This window comes from Sceloporus undulatus, chromosome 4 (assembly GCF_019175285.1).
Source record: "Sceloporus undulatus isolate JIND9_A2432 ecotype Alabama chromosome 4, SceUnd_v1.1, whole genome shotgun sequence".
Classification (NCBI taxonomy): Eukaryota; Metazoa; Chordata; class Lepidosauria; order Squamata; family Phrynosomatidae; genus Sceloporus; species Sceloporus undulatus.
Genome location: NC_056525.1, coordinates 37,637,466 through 37,653,529, shown reverse-complemented (window position 1 = coordinate 37,653,529; position 16,064 = coordinate 37,637,466). Strand labels below are relative to the sequence as shown.

At 44.2% G+C, this 16,064-nt stretch overlaps 1 protein-coding gene and 1 long non-coding RNA gene across 17 annotated transcripts in view; one reads left to right on the top strand and one right to left on the bottom strand.

Annotated features, from left to right (window-relative positions):
• The window catches only part of LOC121929986, a 28,853-nt gene extending 22,096 nt beyond the window's left edge, over window positions 1-6,757 (top strand). The window contains exon 3 of the long non-coding RNA XR_006103790.1: window positions 5,819-6,757. This is a non-coding gene — a long non-coding RNA (uncharacterized LOC121929986). The remainder of the gene's footprint in view (window positions 1-5,818) is intronic.
• The window catches only part of EPB41L1 (erythrocyte membrane protein band 4.1 like 1), a 304,150-nt gene that overhangs the window by 52,538 nt on the left and 235,548 nt on the right, over window positions 1-16,064 (bottom strand). For all 16 annotated transcript variants that reach the window (XM_042466080.1, XM_042466083.1, XM_042466085.1 and 13 more), the window contains 6 exons: window positions 15,150-15,254; window positions 15,009-15,051; window positions 13,044-13,119; window positions 8,511-8,729; window positions 6,884-6,971; window positions 507-659 (listed from right to left, as the gene is read on the bottom strand). In XM_042466080.1, coding sequence (XP_042322014.1) covers window positions 507-659; window positions 6,884-6,971; window positions 8,511-8,729; window positions 13,044-13,119; window positions 15,009-15,051; window positions 15,150-15,254 — 684 coding nt within the window. The remainder of the gene's footprint in view (window positions 1-506; window positions 660-6,883; window positions 6,972-8,510; window positions 8,730-13,043; window positions 13,120-15,008; window positions 15,052-15,149; window positions 15,255-16,064) is intronic.

Genomic DNA, 16,064 nt, shown 5'->3' with positions numbered 1-16,064 from the left:
TTGCTATAGCATTTTTCTTTTTCCAAAGTACAATAAACACTAAGATGAAAGACCCTTCCATCACATCCTCTCTGTGTGTAGAGGGGAAAGTCAGAGTCTTGTTTTGTTTTGTACTGGGCCTCAGAGAAAACAGAAGTGGTGAAAGTCCCTGTGCTTGCTTCTATTTTCTGAAACTTAATGCAAAATAAAAGACCAGCCCCATCCATCTTCTATCTGATCTCAAAGCACTCAAGGGAAGGGAGGAACAAGTGACAACCACAAATAATGGTTGGCTGTTAAGCCAAGTCAAAATCTGTGGAAGCATCTAACATTCATTAACCAGATGAGAAAATTGATTTTTCCAACACTGAGATTCTCCCCAAGAATGAATTCATGCCTATTGATCCAATAAATTATTTGCTGAAGAGTGAACTCTTTCTTTCTTTCTTTCACCCACTTTGTTGCATCAAAAAATCTCTCTCTCTCTCTGTGCGTGTGTGTGTGTGTGTTGAACAGGAGATGCTTACTTCACCAGGTCGAATTTTGATGTAAAAGTTACTCCTCTTGTAGGAAATCTTCAGAATCTTGGGCCAAGCAAAACGATTTATTCTCAGCCTGTCCCTATAAATGAGGAGGCCATTGGCACAAACGCCCAGCATGATGTCAATGCCTTCTGAATCCTGAACAGAAGCCAGGGCAGGAAATAAAAGAGATAGTTGAATTAGTGGATTTTAAAAAACAAACCTACTACCAGTGGAAAGTAAGGAGAATATTCAGAGCAAATCCTTAGATCCTGTTGGTTGATGCCAAGTCAATACCAAGGATAAGAAGCAGAAGAGGAGCAGGTCAATACATTTTCTTCCTAAATTCCAAGCAGGAGCATATCCTATTTAACTGCCAACTATATTCCTTCGTAAGGGGCCAGTACCTAGACATTACTTGCTAGAACTACATACTGGGACAAATATACATGTAGTCATTATAACTACTAAATTTATATATACAAGCCAAGCTGAGAGGCTACTCTGTGTGTGCCTGTGCCTTTTTCCACCAGGGCAGCAGCTAAAGGCAAGGAACTTGGACAGGGGGTGGGGCCAAGGCTTCTGAGGCTTCTTCTGCCCTGCTCTTTCACCACCAGCCAGCTCCAAGCCAAGCTGAGAGGCTACTCAGGAGACCGCACACGGACTGTTGCCAGACTTTTACAACTCCGCAGTTGCGCTATTACCAACTGCGCTAGAGCTTGGGGACATCCTGTGCCAGCACTAGACAGAGAATGACTCTGGTGTCTTCTCTCTGTCCTCATTGCGGCGTTGCAGGGGGAGGGGGAGGATATGGATGTGGGGAATGTTTTGGCTGGGGAGGCAGAGGGTAATTCTTCTAGTGCTAGCGGAGCTCCTATTGAGCTAGTGTGGGGCAGGGGGAGGTATGGCAGTAGGAGTGCGGACTTACGTTACAGGGGAAGGAGGGATCGATGCTTAATATCTATCTCTCCTTCCTGTCCCCCTCCTAACCAAAGGGACCTGAGGGTCATTCCAACCGTACCACAAACCCTGTCTCTGCTCCTGTGCAATGCCAGGTCCATTAAAAACAAGTCCCACATCATTCACGACCTGCTCGAGGACAACAACTGTGACCTGGCTTGCATAACTGAGACCTGGCTTGGGCCTGAAGGGAAAGCAGTGTGGGCTCAGGCCCTACCAGCCGGGTACTCAGTGAAGGACCAGACCAGGTTAGGTGGGCGGGGGGGGGGTGTTGCTTTGATCCATAAGAACACCTTGTCTCTTTCCAGGAACCATGTTCGTCAAACTTCCTACATCGAGTGTATTTACTTGACCCTGAAGGCCAGGGACAGTCTAGGGATTTTGTTGGTGTATCGACCACCCCGTGCGCTAACAGACTCCCTTAACGAGCTGACACAGTTGGTCTCGGAGCTGCTGCTGGAATCACCCAGGCTACTTGTCCTGGGTGATTTCAACATCCCCTTCGCGGCCAACTATGTTCCATCCGGTGCGGCTCGCGAATTCATGGATACCATGACTTCCATGGGCCTGTTTCAACTGGTCTCGGGTCCGACGCATTCTGCGGGTAATACACTTGATACGGTCTTTTGTACAGACATGGAAATTCCGTGGGTGGAAATAACCAATATTTCCCCCTTGTCATGGATGGATCATTTCCTGGTGGAGGCAAAGATCAAGGCTTCTACCCACATCCCTCCCGGGGGTGGCGGACCTATTCGAATGGTCCACCCTCGAAGGCTGATGGAACCCAAAAGGTTCCAGGAAGCTCTCGAGGGGTTTATGGTCGGAAATGACGGCGACTCTGTTGATGCCCTGACCAACATCTGGGACACGGATCTCTCCAGGGCTATACACAGTATCGCTCCCAAGCGTCCTCTCAGGCCTGCTTCCAAAAAGAAGCCGTGGTATACGGAAGACCTCCAGGCAAGGAAGCGGGTACTGCGACGGCTAGAGCATGCCTGGCGAAAACACCAGCGCTTACCCGACAAGGCTCTCCTAGACCTTTTGAAGGACTACGGAGAGGCGATCGATGCAGCAAAGAACTCGTTCTTTCGTGCATATATCACATCCGCGGAGTCGCGTCCAGCAGAGTTGTTCAGGGTGGTCAGGGAGCTAATTCAGCTCCCTCCTGCCCCGAACCAGATCCTTGAACCTACTAAGGCCTGCTGTGACCAATTTAACAACTTCTTCGCAGATAAAACCTCTCGGATAAGCGAAGGTCTTGAAGCCAGTATTAGAGCAGAACCAAGAGTAGAGGCATCCAGAGCTTCCGTGGACTCCATTGTACTGGATCAGTTTGAGTCTGTCAGTACCGAGGATGTGGACAAGATCCTTGGAAGTGTTAGGAAGACAACTTGCTCTCTCGATCCCTGTCCCTCATGGCTAGCGGCACAGGGGGGACCGGCAGTAACTTCACTGTTACGCCGGATTATCAATACATCCTTGAGGGAAGGGCAATTTCCAACTAATTTGAAATTGGCCATTGTAAAACCTTTGTTAAAAAAGCCCTCCCTCGACCCCCTGTTGCATAACAATTATCGGCCAGTCTCGCTATTGCCATTTTTGGGGAAGGTGATCGAGTGGGCGGTTGCAATCCAGCTTCAATCGATCTTGGATGAAATGGATTATCTAGACCCATTTCAAACCGGCTTTCGGGCGAGTTACGGAGTTGAGACTGCCATGGTCGCCTTGGTCGATGATCTCCGTCTGGGCATGGACAGGGGTAGTGTGTCCCTGTTAGTGCTCTTAGACATCTCAGCGGCTTTCGATACCATAGACCATGGTATCCTTCTGGAACGCCTGGCGGAGGTGGGTATCGGGGGCACTGCGCTCCAGTGGTTCCAATCCTACCTCTCCGGGAGGTTCCAGATGGTGCAGCTGGGAGACGTGTGCTCCGATAGGAGGGCCCTAACATCTGGGGTCCCTCAAGGAGCCATTCTGTCTCCCATGCTTTTTAACATTTACATGAAACCGCTGGGAGAGATCATCCGGAGACATGGGGCGCAGGGTTATCAGTACGCTGATGACACCCAAATAGTCTTCTCTATGTCTCCGACTGATGCAGTGACCGGGGATGGCTAGTGCAGAATATGGCAGCCCGACTGGTCACTGGTACATCCAGGGCCAGTCATATAACACCAGTGCTTAAAGATCTTCACTGGCTGCCTATTCGCTTCCGGGCGCAGTACAAGGTGTTGGTTATTACCTATAAAGCCCTAAATGGCTTGGGCCCAGGGTATCTGGAGGACCGCCTCTCTCCATATAATCCGCCCTGCACACTCAGATCATCTGGGCAGCAACTTCTAAGTGTTCCAAAGGCTAGATTAGCTTCCACCTCTAGGAAGGCCTTCACCATCTCGGCCCCCAACTCGCTTCCCCTTGAGCTCCGCTTAGCCACCTCCCTAGCCCAATTTAAGAAGGGGCTGAAAACCTACTTCTTTGAGCAGGCCTACCCCTGACTATTTCGCCCCAGAATGCTTTCCCCTCCCCCGCCGTCCGTCAGCATTGTCAAGCTGGCACGGATTTTATTGTTTTTATTGTACTGTACTGTTTTTAAATTATGTTTGTATTATTATATTGTGTATGCCTTTTGTTGTACACCGCCCTGATTCTAAGAAGGGCGGTATATAAATAAATTTATTATTATTATTATTATTATTATTTAGAGCTGCCCAAATTGGAGCTGCATGGAAAGGTAATGAATTAATTTAAAGAGATACTGTTTTTGTATTTTAACATCTTTTAGTTTATTACAAGATGATAAAGGCCCATTACAGACAGGCATAAAAGTATGGACTGGGTCCATACTAGGGTTAGGGGCATCAAGAAGTGATGCCCCTTTCTAAGGGGCGTCAAGAAGTGATGCCCCAGTCCGTACAAAATGGCGGCACCCGTTCCACACGGGGGCCGCCATCACAACATCACCACCTCCAAATGGGGCGGTGCGGTTGTGACGTAGTGGGGCCGTGCGAGGGCACCTAGAGCGCCCTTTCTGCAGCCCCGGAAGGAGCTCCGTTTCAGAGCTCCTTCCAGCTTTGCGTCGCTGGGCGCAGCCTTTACATGGCTGCGCCAGCGACGCGAAGGAGAAAGGGGCCAAGCGGCCCCTTTCTCCTCCTCCCTGCCGCCGCCAGGTGTCCTCAGGGCTTGAAGCCCCGAGGACACCCCTTTCCAGGCCGTGGGGAAGCAGCCTTTTGCAGCTTCCCTGTGGCCTGGAAAGCGGTGGATTGGGGCCTCGGAGGCTGCCGTTGTGGCAGCTGAGGCCCCGATCCGGCGGGGAAAGGGCCGTTTACAGGCCGCCCCAAACGGGCGGTCTGTAACGCGCCAATGTATTACTGTTAATATAGATTTATTTAACTAATTGAAATGATTGACTCTGGACATAGCAAAAAGAGCACTGGACTCTACTGGTGAGCCAAGTTTCCTGTTCCAACTGCAGCAAAAGGAGGTATGAATCTTCCTAGCGCTGGCCTGGAAAAAGGGAGAAGGGGAGATAAATGATGAGAAGCACATGAAACCTAAATGCTTCCCCGAAAGGGATTGATTTATGTATAGAACATCTTGCCTTAGGGCAGTGGTGTGTATGAGTGTAATTTCTTGACATGTGGTTTGCCTTCTGTGACTCTAAATGCTTGCTGAAATAGGTTGCAGATGTATGTCAATACTTTCTCCAAGCCACTGCAACAACCAACATATGTTTGCCAAACCATTTAGGACATAGTAACCATGCTCTAGTAGTGGGCTGCAGGAGGTACTTCACTAGTGAAGGAAAAGACTACAGTGACTAAGGCTGCATAAAGCATCACAACAGGTTTGTTTTTTTCAAGGAGAGGGTGGCCAGGTAGGTGTTTTGGACTGCAGTTCCCATAATCCCTTTATACTGATTAGTACTGATGAGAGGTCCATTAACATGTAGGAGGTCAATAGTTGCTGCCCCATGATCTAATGGTATATTCATGCTAAGGGACTCACATGGTAAAGATACTCATTTTCTAGAACCAAACTTTATGCTAATCGCATAAAGAATGTCATACTTTTGGGGAAACTTCAGGCCAATGGTACAAACCTACCAAGAGTTGCTGCTCTGCAACATATAATACAGTAGGAATTCTCAAAGTAGGGAATGAAGTCATTCTCTCATGTGTCCTAACACTACAGAGACCATTCAACAAATTCTGCATTAGGGGACAGCAGCGTGTTCTCAAACTTTCCATTAGGAAAGTGGTAGGAATCAAGAATTGCAGGTCATAGGGTGAAGTGCTGTTATATTTTCAAAATTCAAATATGGGTGCTGAAACTAAATGTCCTTCATCTTTTAACAGCTTCTCGGTCTCTGCTAACATGCCATGGACTCTGGTGATATTTTGCATTCTACAAACCGCTAGTTCCTAAGAGATTAGCCACATCCTCCTCCACGTGTGGTACCTCCTGTAAAGTGCAAAACTGCTAAAATGGCTTAAGCTGGAGATAACCAAAATGACTGTTCCCGCTGCCAGATGACACATGCATAAGAAAGGGGGAACATTGTGAATGTAGGAAAGAAAGAAAAACAAACATAGGAGAAAAGAGAAATACAAGAAAAAAATCAAATGAGTAGGAAACAAAAGGACAGATGCTCACTGCAAGGATCTTACTGAGAATCTTATAACAATAAATTTTTGATACTGGAAAAGCTTCAGTTCACACTTCTTATACAACATGCTGTATAGTGCTATAAACTTCAAAAGACTCATATCCTAAATAGCTGCAAAAAGTGTACCAACATGAAGTCAATTTTTTCATAATGAAATGATTCTAGTAATGTTTATATTATTCTCAGAGTAACCTCAAATAATGTTCACACAGGCTGGCTGGTATGTTTTCTGCACTTGCCCAGAGTTTGGCTTAGAGGTGAAGTGATTTCATAACCATTTCTGTACAAACTGATCTTGCAGCACAACCAGTTTGAAGGAACCTTCATACGGTACACTCCTTTCCTATACACTTGAGACTATTAAATGCAATGTTACAGTGCAATGTTATACATGTTTACTTAGAAGTATAAGCCAACAGGATTTATGCCTAAAGTATATATAGGATTGCAGCCTTACAAAATGTCAGGTTTGCTATTTTGTGATCACAGATTTACAGAATTGCAAATATGAATTTATCAGACTAAAAGAATATGGCTCAACACTTTTAAAAAGTTATTTTAAGGCAAGTTTGAAATCTGGTTTGTGTTTTCAAAGCATTCTTATGTGTACTGAAAGAGAGGAGCACAACAGAGGTACAAACAAAGTACATAAATTAGACGTGTTTCAAAAGATGTGAAAAGGAAACTTGGAGAAAACTGTAGGAGTAAATCTGTGATCCTAGCTGCATGCTTTCATCTATCATGGTCAGAGTACCTTGGCATGATGCAGGTCAACTCCATACATAGAAAGCTTCTTGGCATTCTCCAGAAAATGAATTTCGGCCTCACCAGGTGTCATACCCCTTTGGGGGGAAAAAGACAACAATGGTAATAATCAATCAACTGTTTAAAAGCCCTAAAACAGGGATTTTATAGAAAGAGTGGGGAATATCAGGCACTAAGACTGGATGTCTCTCCTGGGATCCCAGGCTAACTAACTCTACGGGTTTTCCTAGATGGCCACAACTTCTTTCCCATGACACCATCATTTGGTTTTTTTCCAACTGCTGTAGATATTTTTCTTTCTTTCTAAGGAGCTATACAGATGGGCGCAATGGGGTGCCGTCGTTATGTGCGAGGGATGGCTCTTCCAGATGCCCCTCGCACATGACGAGGGCGTCAAAATTGCGGCACCCTGTACAGATGGGCGCCACCATTTTGATGCAACAGACACTTAGCGTCCACACGTCGTGACAGCCATTGGCACACTGCGGCATCACAATGGCACTGCAAAAAGAACCCGCTTTTTGCGGGTTCTTTTTGCTGCGCGAGGAAGCCACCCGGTTTGTCTGCTGCAGCTTCTTCGTGCAGCAAAACAAAGCGCAGGCAGACTGCCCTTTTTGGGCAGTCTGTACCCTGCCTAAAATTGTTTAAATGAGGCTCAGTTACCAGCACTAAAAGTACTAAGCTAAAATACATTGGTATTTCAGAGGTCAGCTTCTTGCCTTTGGTTCCACCCACCATCACTAGAATATGGCCCTTGAAAATTTATATGAGGATGACTTTGGTTCTTAGGCTGAATGCTGTAGCATATCCTTGTTATATAACAGTGAAAGGAACTGTTCCACCCTCCAGATTGCAGTTCAATAACATCTGGAAGGCTGCATAATTCCCAAACTATTTTACAGGGTGAGGAAACAAACCTATAAACTAAATAACACTATCTGACACTAAACAGTGTGAAATGCTAAGGTATCCTCCTCTTACTTGTTCTCAGCATTGTCAGGAATTTGAAGGGTTAAAACACAGCACACAGGGAAATGCTTGATGTGTGTGTGTTTGGCCATGAGCATTCAGCAGAAGGACAAGGTTGATTAGCACAGCTGATACTCATTGGCTCAAGGACACTTTAGTGTCTAGGTGCACGTAGCCATGGATGATGAAACCACCTGGCTGGATTGCACAGGGGACACTTGACATGGTTACACACTGGAACTCACTGGGTTTGGGAGACCACATGGTCTGGAGTCTATATAAACCCAGGGGTTGCAAGGGATAGCTTGTGGGTTTGTAGTAGGAGTTGGTTTGGTATGGTTTGGAGTTTTAGAGATCTGTATTTGTATTATAGCACTGTGAATAAAGAGCACTTCGGGAGACTTTGCTTCTCTGGTGGTTTATCAGTAGAAGTCTTGCATTGCTTTGCTGAGTGTCCCCGGAGGTTCCTGTATTGCTTCAGTTCCTGGAAGACATCCAGTTGCTGTTATCTCAATTGCTTTTGGAGCCACGCTTCAGCTTCTAAAATTGCTAGCTCTGCTACAAAGGTCTGATTTAACCCCAGGACTCGTTTGAGTTGCTGACAGTGGTTGTTGGACCCCAGCAGTTGCGCTGAAAATCTTACTCACCGGTAAGTCTTGTGCAGCTCCATAATACGCTCTTCCAACTCCTTGGTCTGGTTTGGAGCAAAACGAAGCTCACCAACATAATTGCCCACATGCTCTTCACAATCATAATCTCCCAGTTCAGCCTGCACAGCATAGGAGCCTAGCAGTGCATGTGTAACAAAGGAGCATGGCAGGCGCCCACTGATGATGTCTGCTCGGAGTTGCAAGCATAGGTAGTATCTATGGAGGACAAAGTATCAAAATGTTAGAATGTCCATACTGAAAGTGACCAAGACTTGCAGCCATTTACTGAGAATAGTATTTTCTTGCATCCATTTACTGAGGAAACGCTCACACTGTCCTTTCAAGAAGGCAATGCTATACAACTTACATCCATCAAACCAAATACTTCCCAGAGTCTAAACACATTTAAATGTGAAAGATATCTGACCAAACCAAAAACATGTCAGTAAACATCTACCTTTTGTACTTTCTTGAGACTGAAAGAGAGACAAGTAAAGCACTCATAAAGTTTGAGTGCTTTGGTGAAGATAAAGATGATGCTGAATTTGAAGCTAGCTAGCTTTTCCATTTTGAAAATCGAAGATCAAACTTTTCTGCCTGTCTAATTCTCAGCATTCCAAGGGGCTGTTTCAGGTGAACCTCAGATGTATCACATCATCTAATGAGCCTTATCTGAATGTCTACCAAAGCGACAACATTCCATCATTCCACCTAACAATATCATGTAGCCACAATATTAATATCAAGTCAGTTTGTCTTTCCTCTGCATTCCCACACAGCCAATCTACTTTTTGTAACATCTTTCCTTTTGAAGGTCTTGGCTCGTAAAGGGGACCTCAAATGTGAAGGTGAAGGCTTTCACGGACAGCATCCATAGGTTTTTTTGTGGGGGTTTTTGGGCTATGTGGCCCTGGTTTGGAAGAGTTTATTCCTGATGTTTTGCCAGCATCTATGGTTAGAATGAAAGTGAATGGGGGGGGGGGTGTACACACACACAGTGTGACCCTTGGTTGAGAGGAGGTGATTTGCATGTTAAGCTGTGTGTTGGTCTGCTGTTGAATGGCAAGGCCTCAGGGTGTCTATTTAATTAGTGATCCACTATCTGCTGGGAGACCCCCCTGACCCTGGGTGGTTTTCATTTGCACTAGGGATCTCAATTTCTCAAACACTTTTCTTTCCAATTCTCCTTCAAAATGACAACAGAAAGTGAGGTAACATCACTTCCAGTCACCATTTTGAAGGCGAAACAGAGGAAAAACAGGGTATTTCAGTGTGTTTGTGTGGGGGTACAGTTCACATGTTGTTGGGGTGGAAGATTGGTCTCCTGGTCTCATGTAGATGCCCACTGCTGCTTTACATTCTGCTTTATAGTCACGCTCCCCCTGAAGGACTCAGTTCGCAGTCTGGGGGTGCTTTTGGACTCGTAGCTCCACCTTACATCTCAGGTGGATGCAACAGTCAGGAGCACTTGTTATCAGTTTCGGCTGATACGCCAGCTGCAACCCTTCCTGGGCCAGGGGGACCTGGAAACGGTGGTACATGCTCTGGTAACCTCTCGGTTGGATTTCTGTAATGCGCTCTACATGGGGCAACCTTTGTACCAAACCCGGAAGCTTCAATTAGTGCAGAATATGGCAGCTAGGTTAGTCACTGGATGCCCCAGGACTAGCCACATAACACCCATTCTGCAAGATCTTCATTGGCTGCCCATTCGCTTCCGGGCCCAATACAAGGTGTTGGTTATTACCTATAAAGTCCTAAATGGCTTGGGCCCAGGGTACTTGGAGGACCGCCTCTCCCCATGTAATCTGCCCCGCACTCTCAGATCGACCGGGAAGCAATTGTTGAGGGTTCCTAATACGAAGTACATCTTGACTGCACAGAGGGCATTTTCCATCTCGGCCCCGCAGTTTTGGAACACTCTTCCCGGTGAGCTCCGCTCGGCTACCTCTCTTGACCTGTTTAGGAAGAAGCTGAAGACCTACCTCTTCCAACAGGCTTTCCCCCATGCGTTGTGACATCTGTTCTCCCCCCATTACACTGGCACTTTTAAGCTAGTTTTTGTTGTGGTTTTAATGTTTGCAATTTTTTTTATCGTGTTTTAAATTTGGTGTAGTTTCATGTGTTTTTATGATGTGGATACTGTTGTAAATTGTACATTGTTTTGTGCTCTTGTTGTAACCCGCTTTGATCTCTTTTGGAAAAGCGGGCTATAAATAAACAGTATTATTATTATTATTAAATCTTTGCACACTTTTTGGACTAAAGAAGTAGAGTCATACTTCAGTTAACAAAGCCTCTGACAAAGAAGCTCCTTTTTACAAAGTCTCTTTACACCCGCCTAGCCTGTTTTCCACCTTGTTCTATAACTTGTGGGAAGCTGAGATTGGTTTTTTTATTTTATTTTTTAGTATCATTGGCATTGGGAGGATAGTGAAGAAGGGCTGGAGAAACACAGATTTTCAGTGTCAGGTTGGAGCAATGTATCTACAGTAAACCATATGTGACAGATCCCCTCTGGAGTCTGACGCGGCAGTTCCAAACTTTTGGGCTCCTGTCACTCAACTTGCCCCTTTCTCCCTCAAGACCCCTCTCTGGATCAGGTACACGTGCTTCAAAGTGATCCCCATATGGACAAATGACTGTGTTCTTCAGTGGGTTCACTGTAGTGTGACCAGACTCTCAATAAAAACTTAACAGGAAAAGCCAGACACAGCTGTAAAAAGGATTACTGGTAGAATCATAGAGTTGGAAGAGACCTCAAGGGCCATCCAGTCCAACCCCCTGCCATGCAAGAAATCCAGATCAAAGCATCCCCGACAGATGGCCATCCAGCCTCCGTTTGAAGACCTCCAAGGAGGGTAAACAAATATAAGTTTATTAATACATGTTTAGAATACATTAACTCCTGAACTATTTAATCATTTGCAGCTCCTCAAAACCCTGTTCAGTCTTCCTCCTCACTGACTGTCCTATCTCTATTACAGCTTGTCCCTATCTCCATGTCATTTATCCTTATTTCCCTGCAATCTTATCCCTATCACTAAGCCATCTAAGCCTTCTGTCTGACACAAGTTTTGTATCCTTCCCCCACACCTTGATCTGTAATTTGGTGGCACCAACCAAGCCTGCCCAGCTCTACAAAATGTAATAAAGCATATGTTGGAAAAGGATAGGATTCTACTCTAGCCAATCCTACTGTAGCCACTGTGTGCTTGCGTACAACAGGCAAGATAAACAGCTGCTGCCTCCAAAATATCTTACTGAGCACATGAAAACAGCAAAAGAGAGAGAAGATGGGGAGACTAGATGAGCTTGCTTCACCAACTATCTCCAGCATGTTGAAAAAGCATCACTGTAGAAGTTTGGCCACCAAAAGGGAAATAATAAGAAAAGTCCAGGCTGGTGACACAAAAAGTCATCCCTGGATGGCTTTTAGAAGAAGCTTTCAAGTTGTCTCTAGAAGGCTCAAAATGTTTTTGTTCACTTATGCAAGGCTTACCTGATCTGGTTATTTCACTTCACATGTGCAGATTGTTAGTGTTAAATAAAAAGTTTATTGAATATCTTTTTTGTGGTGTAAGATCCAATCCCTATTCTTTCCATATTATTTCTAAGCCTAGTACCAAATTTTCTGTTAAAGAAGTAATGCTCAGAAAGATATCTACTTTTTTAACTGAGATACATTTGTATTACATTGGGTTGGGCTAATGAATGTATTATTGTATAGTTGGCCTTCCATATCCATGGATTCTGGATTCACAGATTTAACCATCCACAGCATGAAAATATTCCAAAAAAATAATTCTGAAGAGCAAATTTCCAGTGTATATAAGGGACACCATTTTACTGTGCCACAGTATATAATGAGAATTGAGAATACACAGATTTTGGTATCCACAAGGGGTCCTGGAACCAAACCTCAGCAAATACCAAGGGCCTATTGTACACTAACACGGACATCTTTAATAGGTGGCATTTGTATTATTAAAGACAGAGCAGCCACACTATTTGCAGCTATGCCACTGGGAGACTGTAGGAGCTGTAGTAAAAAAAGAACAACAAATAATAAAAAAACAAATAACCAAGTTCTGAGATTATATGAAATTAATTTCCCAGTGCTGCCTCACTCAGTGATTGTTCTGGTTAATTTCTTCTCTCAGCCAAGACAAGTGGCAATAGCAATGAATCATATCTAACGCTGCACCCCTCATCCAATCTCATGGGTGCAAATGGGCCAATTTGTTGCTTCTGGAAGATAATATTATACTGCATTCTCCCAGTAACCAATAGAAGTAGTAGAGGCAGTAGCTGGGGACTAGTTGTGCTTTTCTCTTACTCTTGAAGTAGGAAGCAAATTCTAGGACCAATACCCAGCTGCTACAACTCTCTTGGCCAATGATGGAAAGAAGGCAGTCTGTCTTCATAGCAAACTGTAGCTATGGGTGACTGCAGGGTTTGACTCAATGTGTTCTCTTCTTAAGAGGATATGGTGAGAATCAGCCCTGAGAGGAACCTTTCTCTACTCACCTTGTTATATCTTCTGTCAGCTGGGCAGGGTCTGGTGGGTAAAATTTGACAGTGAAGGCAAAGTTCCAGGGGCCACCTGGGGAAAAGAGAAAGACAGAGTGAGGGGGGGGGGAAGAACATTTAGCAGAAGACTCTTTTGCTTTCATCTTTCAACCAAATAGCCATCATCGCTATCTGTTGTTTAACCAATTTGGGCTGCCTCACAACCCAATCCCTTTGAAGTCTCTAAGGGAACTATCAATATCTATAAAGACAAATTCCTCAAAATCAGCAGGGATATTTGCTTGACTGGATGTTCACAGCTGAGGCAAACGGCAGGGTGTGTCTGCCTGCTAAGGCCTATGACATGGCAAAGCAGCCTTCGCTGCAACCACAAAACCGAGAGACCAGGACTTGCTGTTGCTATGGAAACATGCTGATGTCTCCCAGAGGGTCTGCTGTTGGAGAAAGACCTCCCATGGCATCTGTGCAAACTACTACAAAGCAAACCCACCCAGATGCTGCCATTCTATAAGACAGTTTCCAGAGGCATTTCTCTTGGAACTAAAAGGGTGAAGAGGCCGAACAGTCCAATGCCTATCCCCTCTCTTTCCTCCCTGCTTACATCACAGCAGTGGGCACCTCTTGCTTTGCATGACCTCAGTCACAAACGTGACACACGTATATAGACATATGCACCTGTCTCGGTGGATTAAATAGTCAGAAGCCGTTTGCAGTGCATCAACCATCTGTTTGTGGCACATTCAGGACATTATTATGGAGGTGATTCTGTGGGAATAGTAGAAGGATAATCTTGCCCATAAGTTAGACTGCATGATCTTTGGGTATTTTGCAATGCTATGCATCTGGCAAGGACACTTCATGTGCTCATTTGGGATGAGACACACACCTTCCAATTCTGACAGCCTTACAAAAGAGAATAAACCTGTATTTTATTAAGCAAGATTTCTCTCCGGCTCCTCTGAAGAGCAGAACTGTACTCCAAAGTCTCAGAAGCACCAGGATAGGACAAGTAAGAGTGAAAAACATAGTTGGGGTCTTTCTCCAGATATGTGTTAATTGGAAGCTCAAGGAGCAGTAAATATAAGCCTGTCAGTTACTATAAGAAAAATCACTCCATCAAAAACTGGTAAAGAGAAACCCAGCTGCTGCAGGTACAATGGCACCAAAATATAATTGTATTCTTCTGAACGTAAAACAATATTTCCAAATGGTATATGAACTTTGTGGACTTATTTAATCAAAAACACACTTCCATTTTGCTATTCATTTACATGAGAAGTCTGTTGTATAAAGTGCGGTTCTTGACCACAATCCTTTGGATGGTTGTTTGCAATTGCCATTATTCCTGTTTGACAGGCAGTAATGGAAGAGAGTGCCATGGTTAAGGAAAATACCCTGTGTATAAACAAACAGACTCCCAATACACTAGAAAACCTCAGAAGGTACCACTGGGGAAGCCTCCAGATGGAGACCCAGCCATCACAGACCTCTATGGGTCTAATTCTCCAAATAGTTCTGATTCTCCTGTATCTACTTACTTTATGGGTATTTCTCCATGGATAGCTCCTACCACTACCAGTCAAAACACACTATGGAGCTAGTTTGTCTTCTCCTCCTTTACAGTTTGTTGTTTTTGTGGTTTTTTTTTTTTTTTTGCTGAGAGAAAGAGACAAATACTGAACCAACAGTAGAAAATATGGGAGATTTGCAAGTGGAATATGATGCTGACACCTGGAAAATCCCATAAAAAAGCAGAACAGCAGCGAAATAACATCTTCATCAGGAAGCACACTGGTCTCCTAGGGAAATGTTTTTTTGTTTTTTTTTACAAATGGCTTCTTATGAAAAAGAGGAATATTCTGCCTTCCCCACTCCTCCTCCACATAGGTAAGGAGTTTACTGAAGACGCTGTAAGAAAAAAAAACATCAAAGCCTCCAGAACCCATGTTTTCAATTACTCACTGCGAATCTGCTTCTTTATTTCTTTAGAGGGATCCAGCCAATTCTGAAATGGTAAGAAAAAAATATGAGGGGAAGTCCTGTTTAAGCACAACAATTTGATTAGGCACAGCACAAAGTTTCATCTCAGTCACCTAAACATACCTTTTGACTGTCTGAGTCACAAAATGTGAGTCCAAAATAATCCTTCTCTAGGAGGTTGAGATGCTCACAGACCATGTCAAAGAGAACCTGACCCCGGGCATGCTTCTACAAAAGACACAGACATATAGTAAGAACCAAAGGCTTATCTGGAATATATTACCTTCTTCTTCCTTGAGTTTTCTGTGTAAGACAGAGGCAAAAGTGAGGACACTTTTCTTGATCAGATAGTTAAACACAAAACATTCCTTATTCTCTTATAGCATGTCTAATATTCACAGAATCACAGACTACCTAGTTTATCCCTCAGCTCAATATAAGCTAAGTGCTGCCTACAGCACAAGCAAGGTGAATAAAAGTAGATGGTGGAAACGGTAAAAATCCTGGTTTGTTTGTTTTTAAAAAACTGATTTCTGCACATATATACAAAAACATTTATAGTAATAACAATCATTAAAACACAGCAGCAGCCAAACTGCACTCTTTTTACGTAGAAACTGGTTCCCAGAAGAATACTCTTAAACTGAAGTAGATGTAATATAACTGAATAGGGATGTGGTCATTCCACTGTCCTTATCCCATTCATGACCTAATTGATAGTGACTGTGCAAATCACTTTCACATGAAAGCAGGCTGAAAAGTGCTATCATGCATCAACTGAAAGCACTTTCAGCCACCATTGTAATAATGGGTTCTTATGTTATTACAAAAGACTGGAAATGATGGCTGAAAGCGCTTTCAGCTGATGCCTGATAGCGCTTTTTAGACCACTTTCATGTGAAAGTGATTTGCACAATCACTTTCACTCATACTTCCCGAGTGGCTGAATAATGGGTTCAGTGCTCTTGCTAGTAAAAGTGACTCGTATGATCACTTTCACTCACACTTCCCTGCTGGGTCAAGTGTGGATCATGTGTG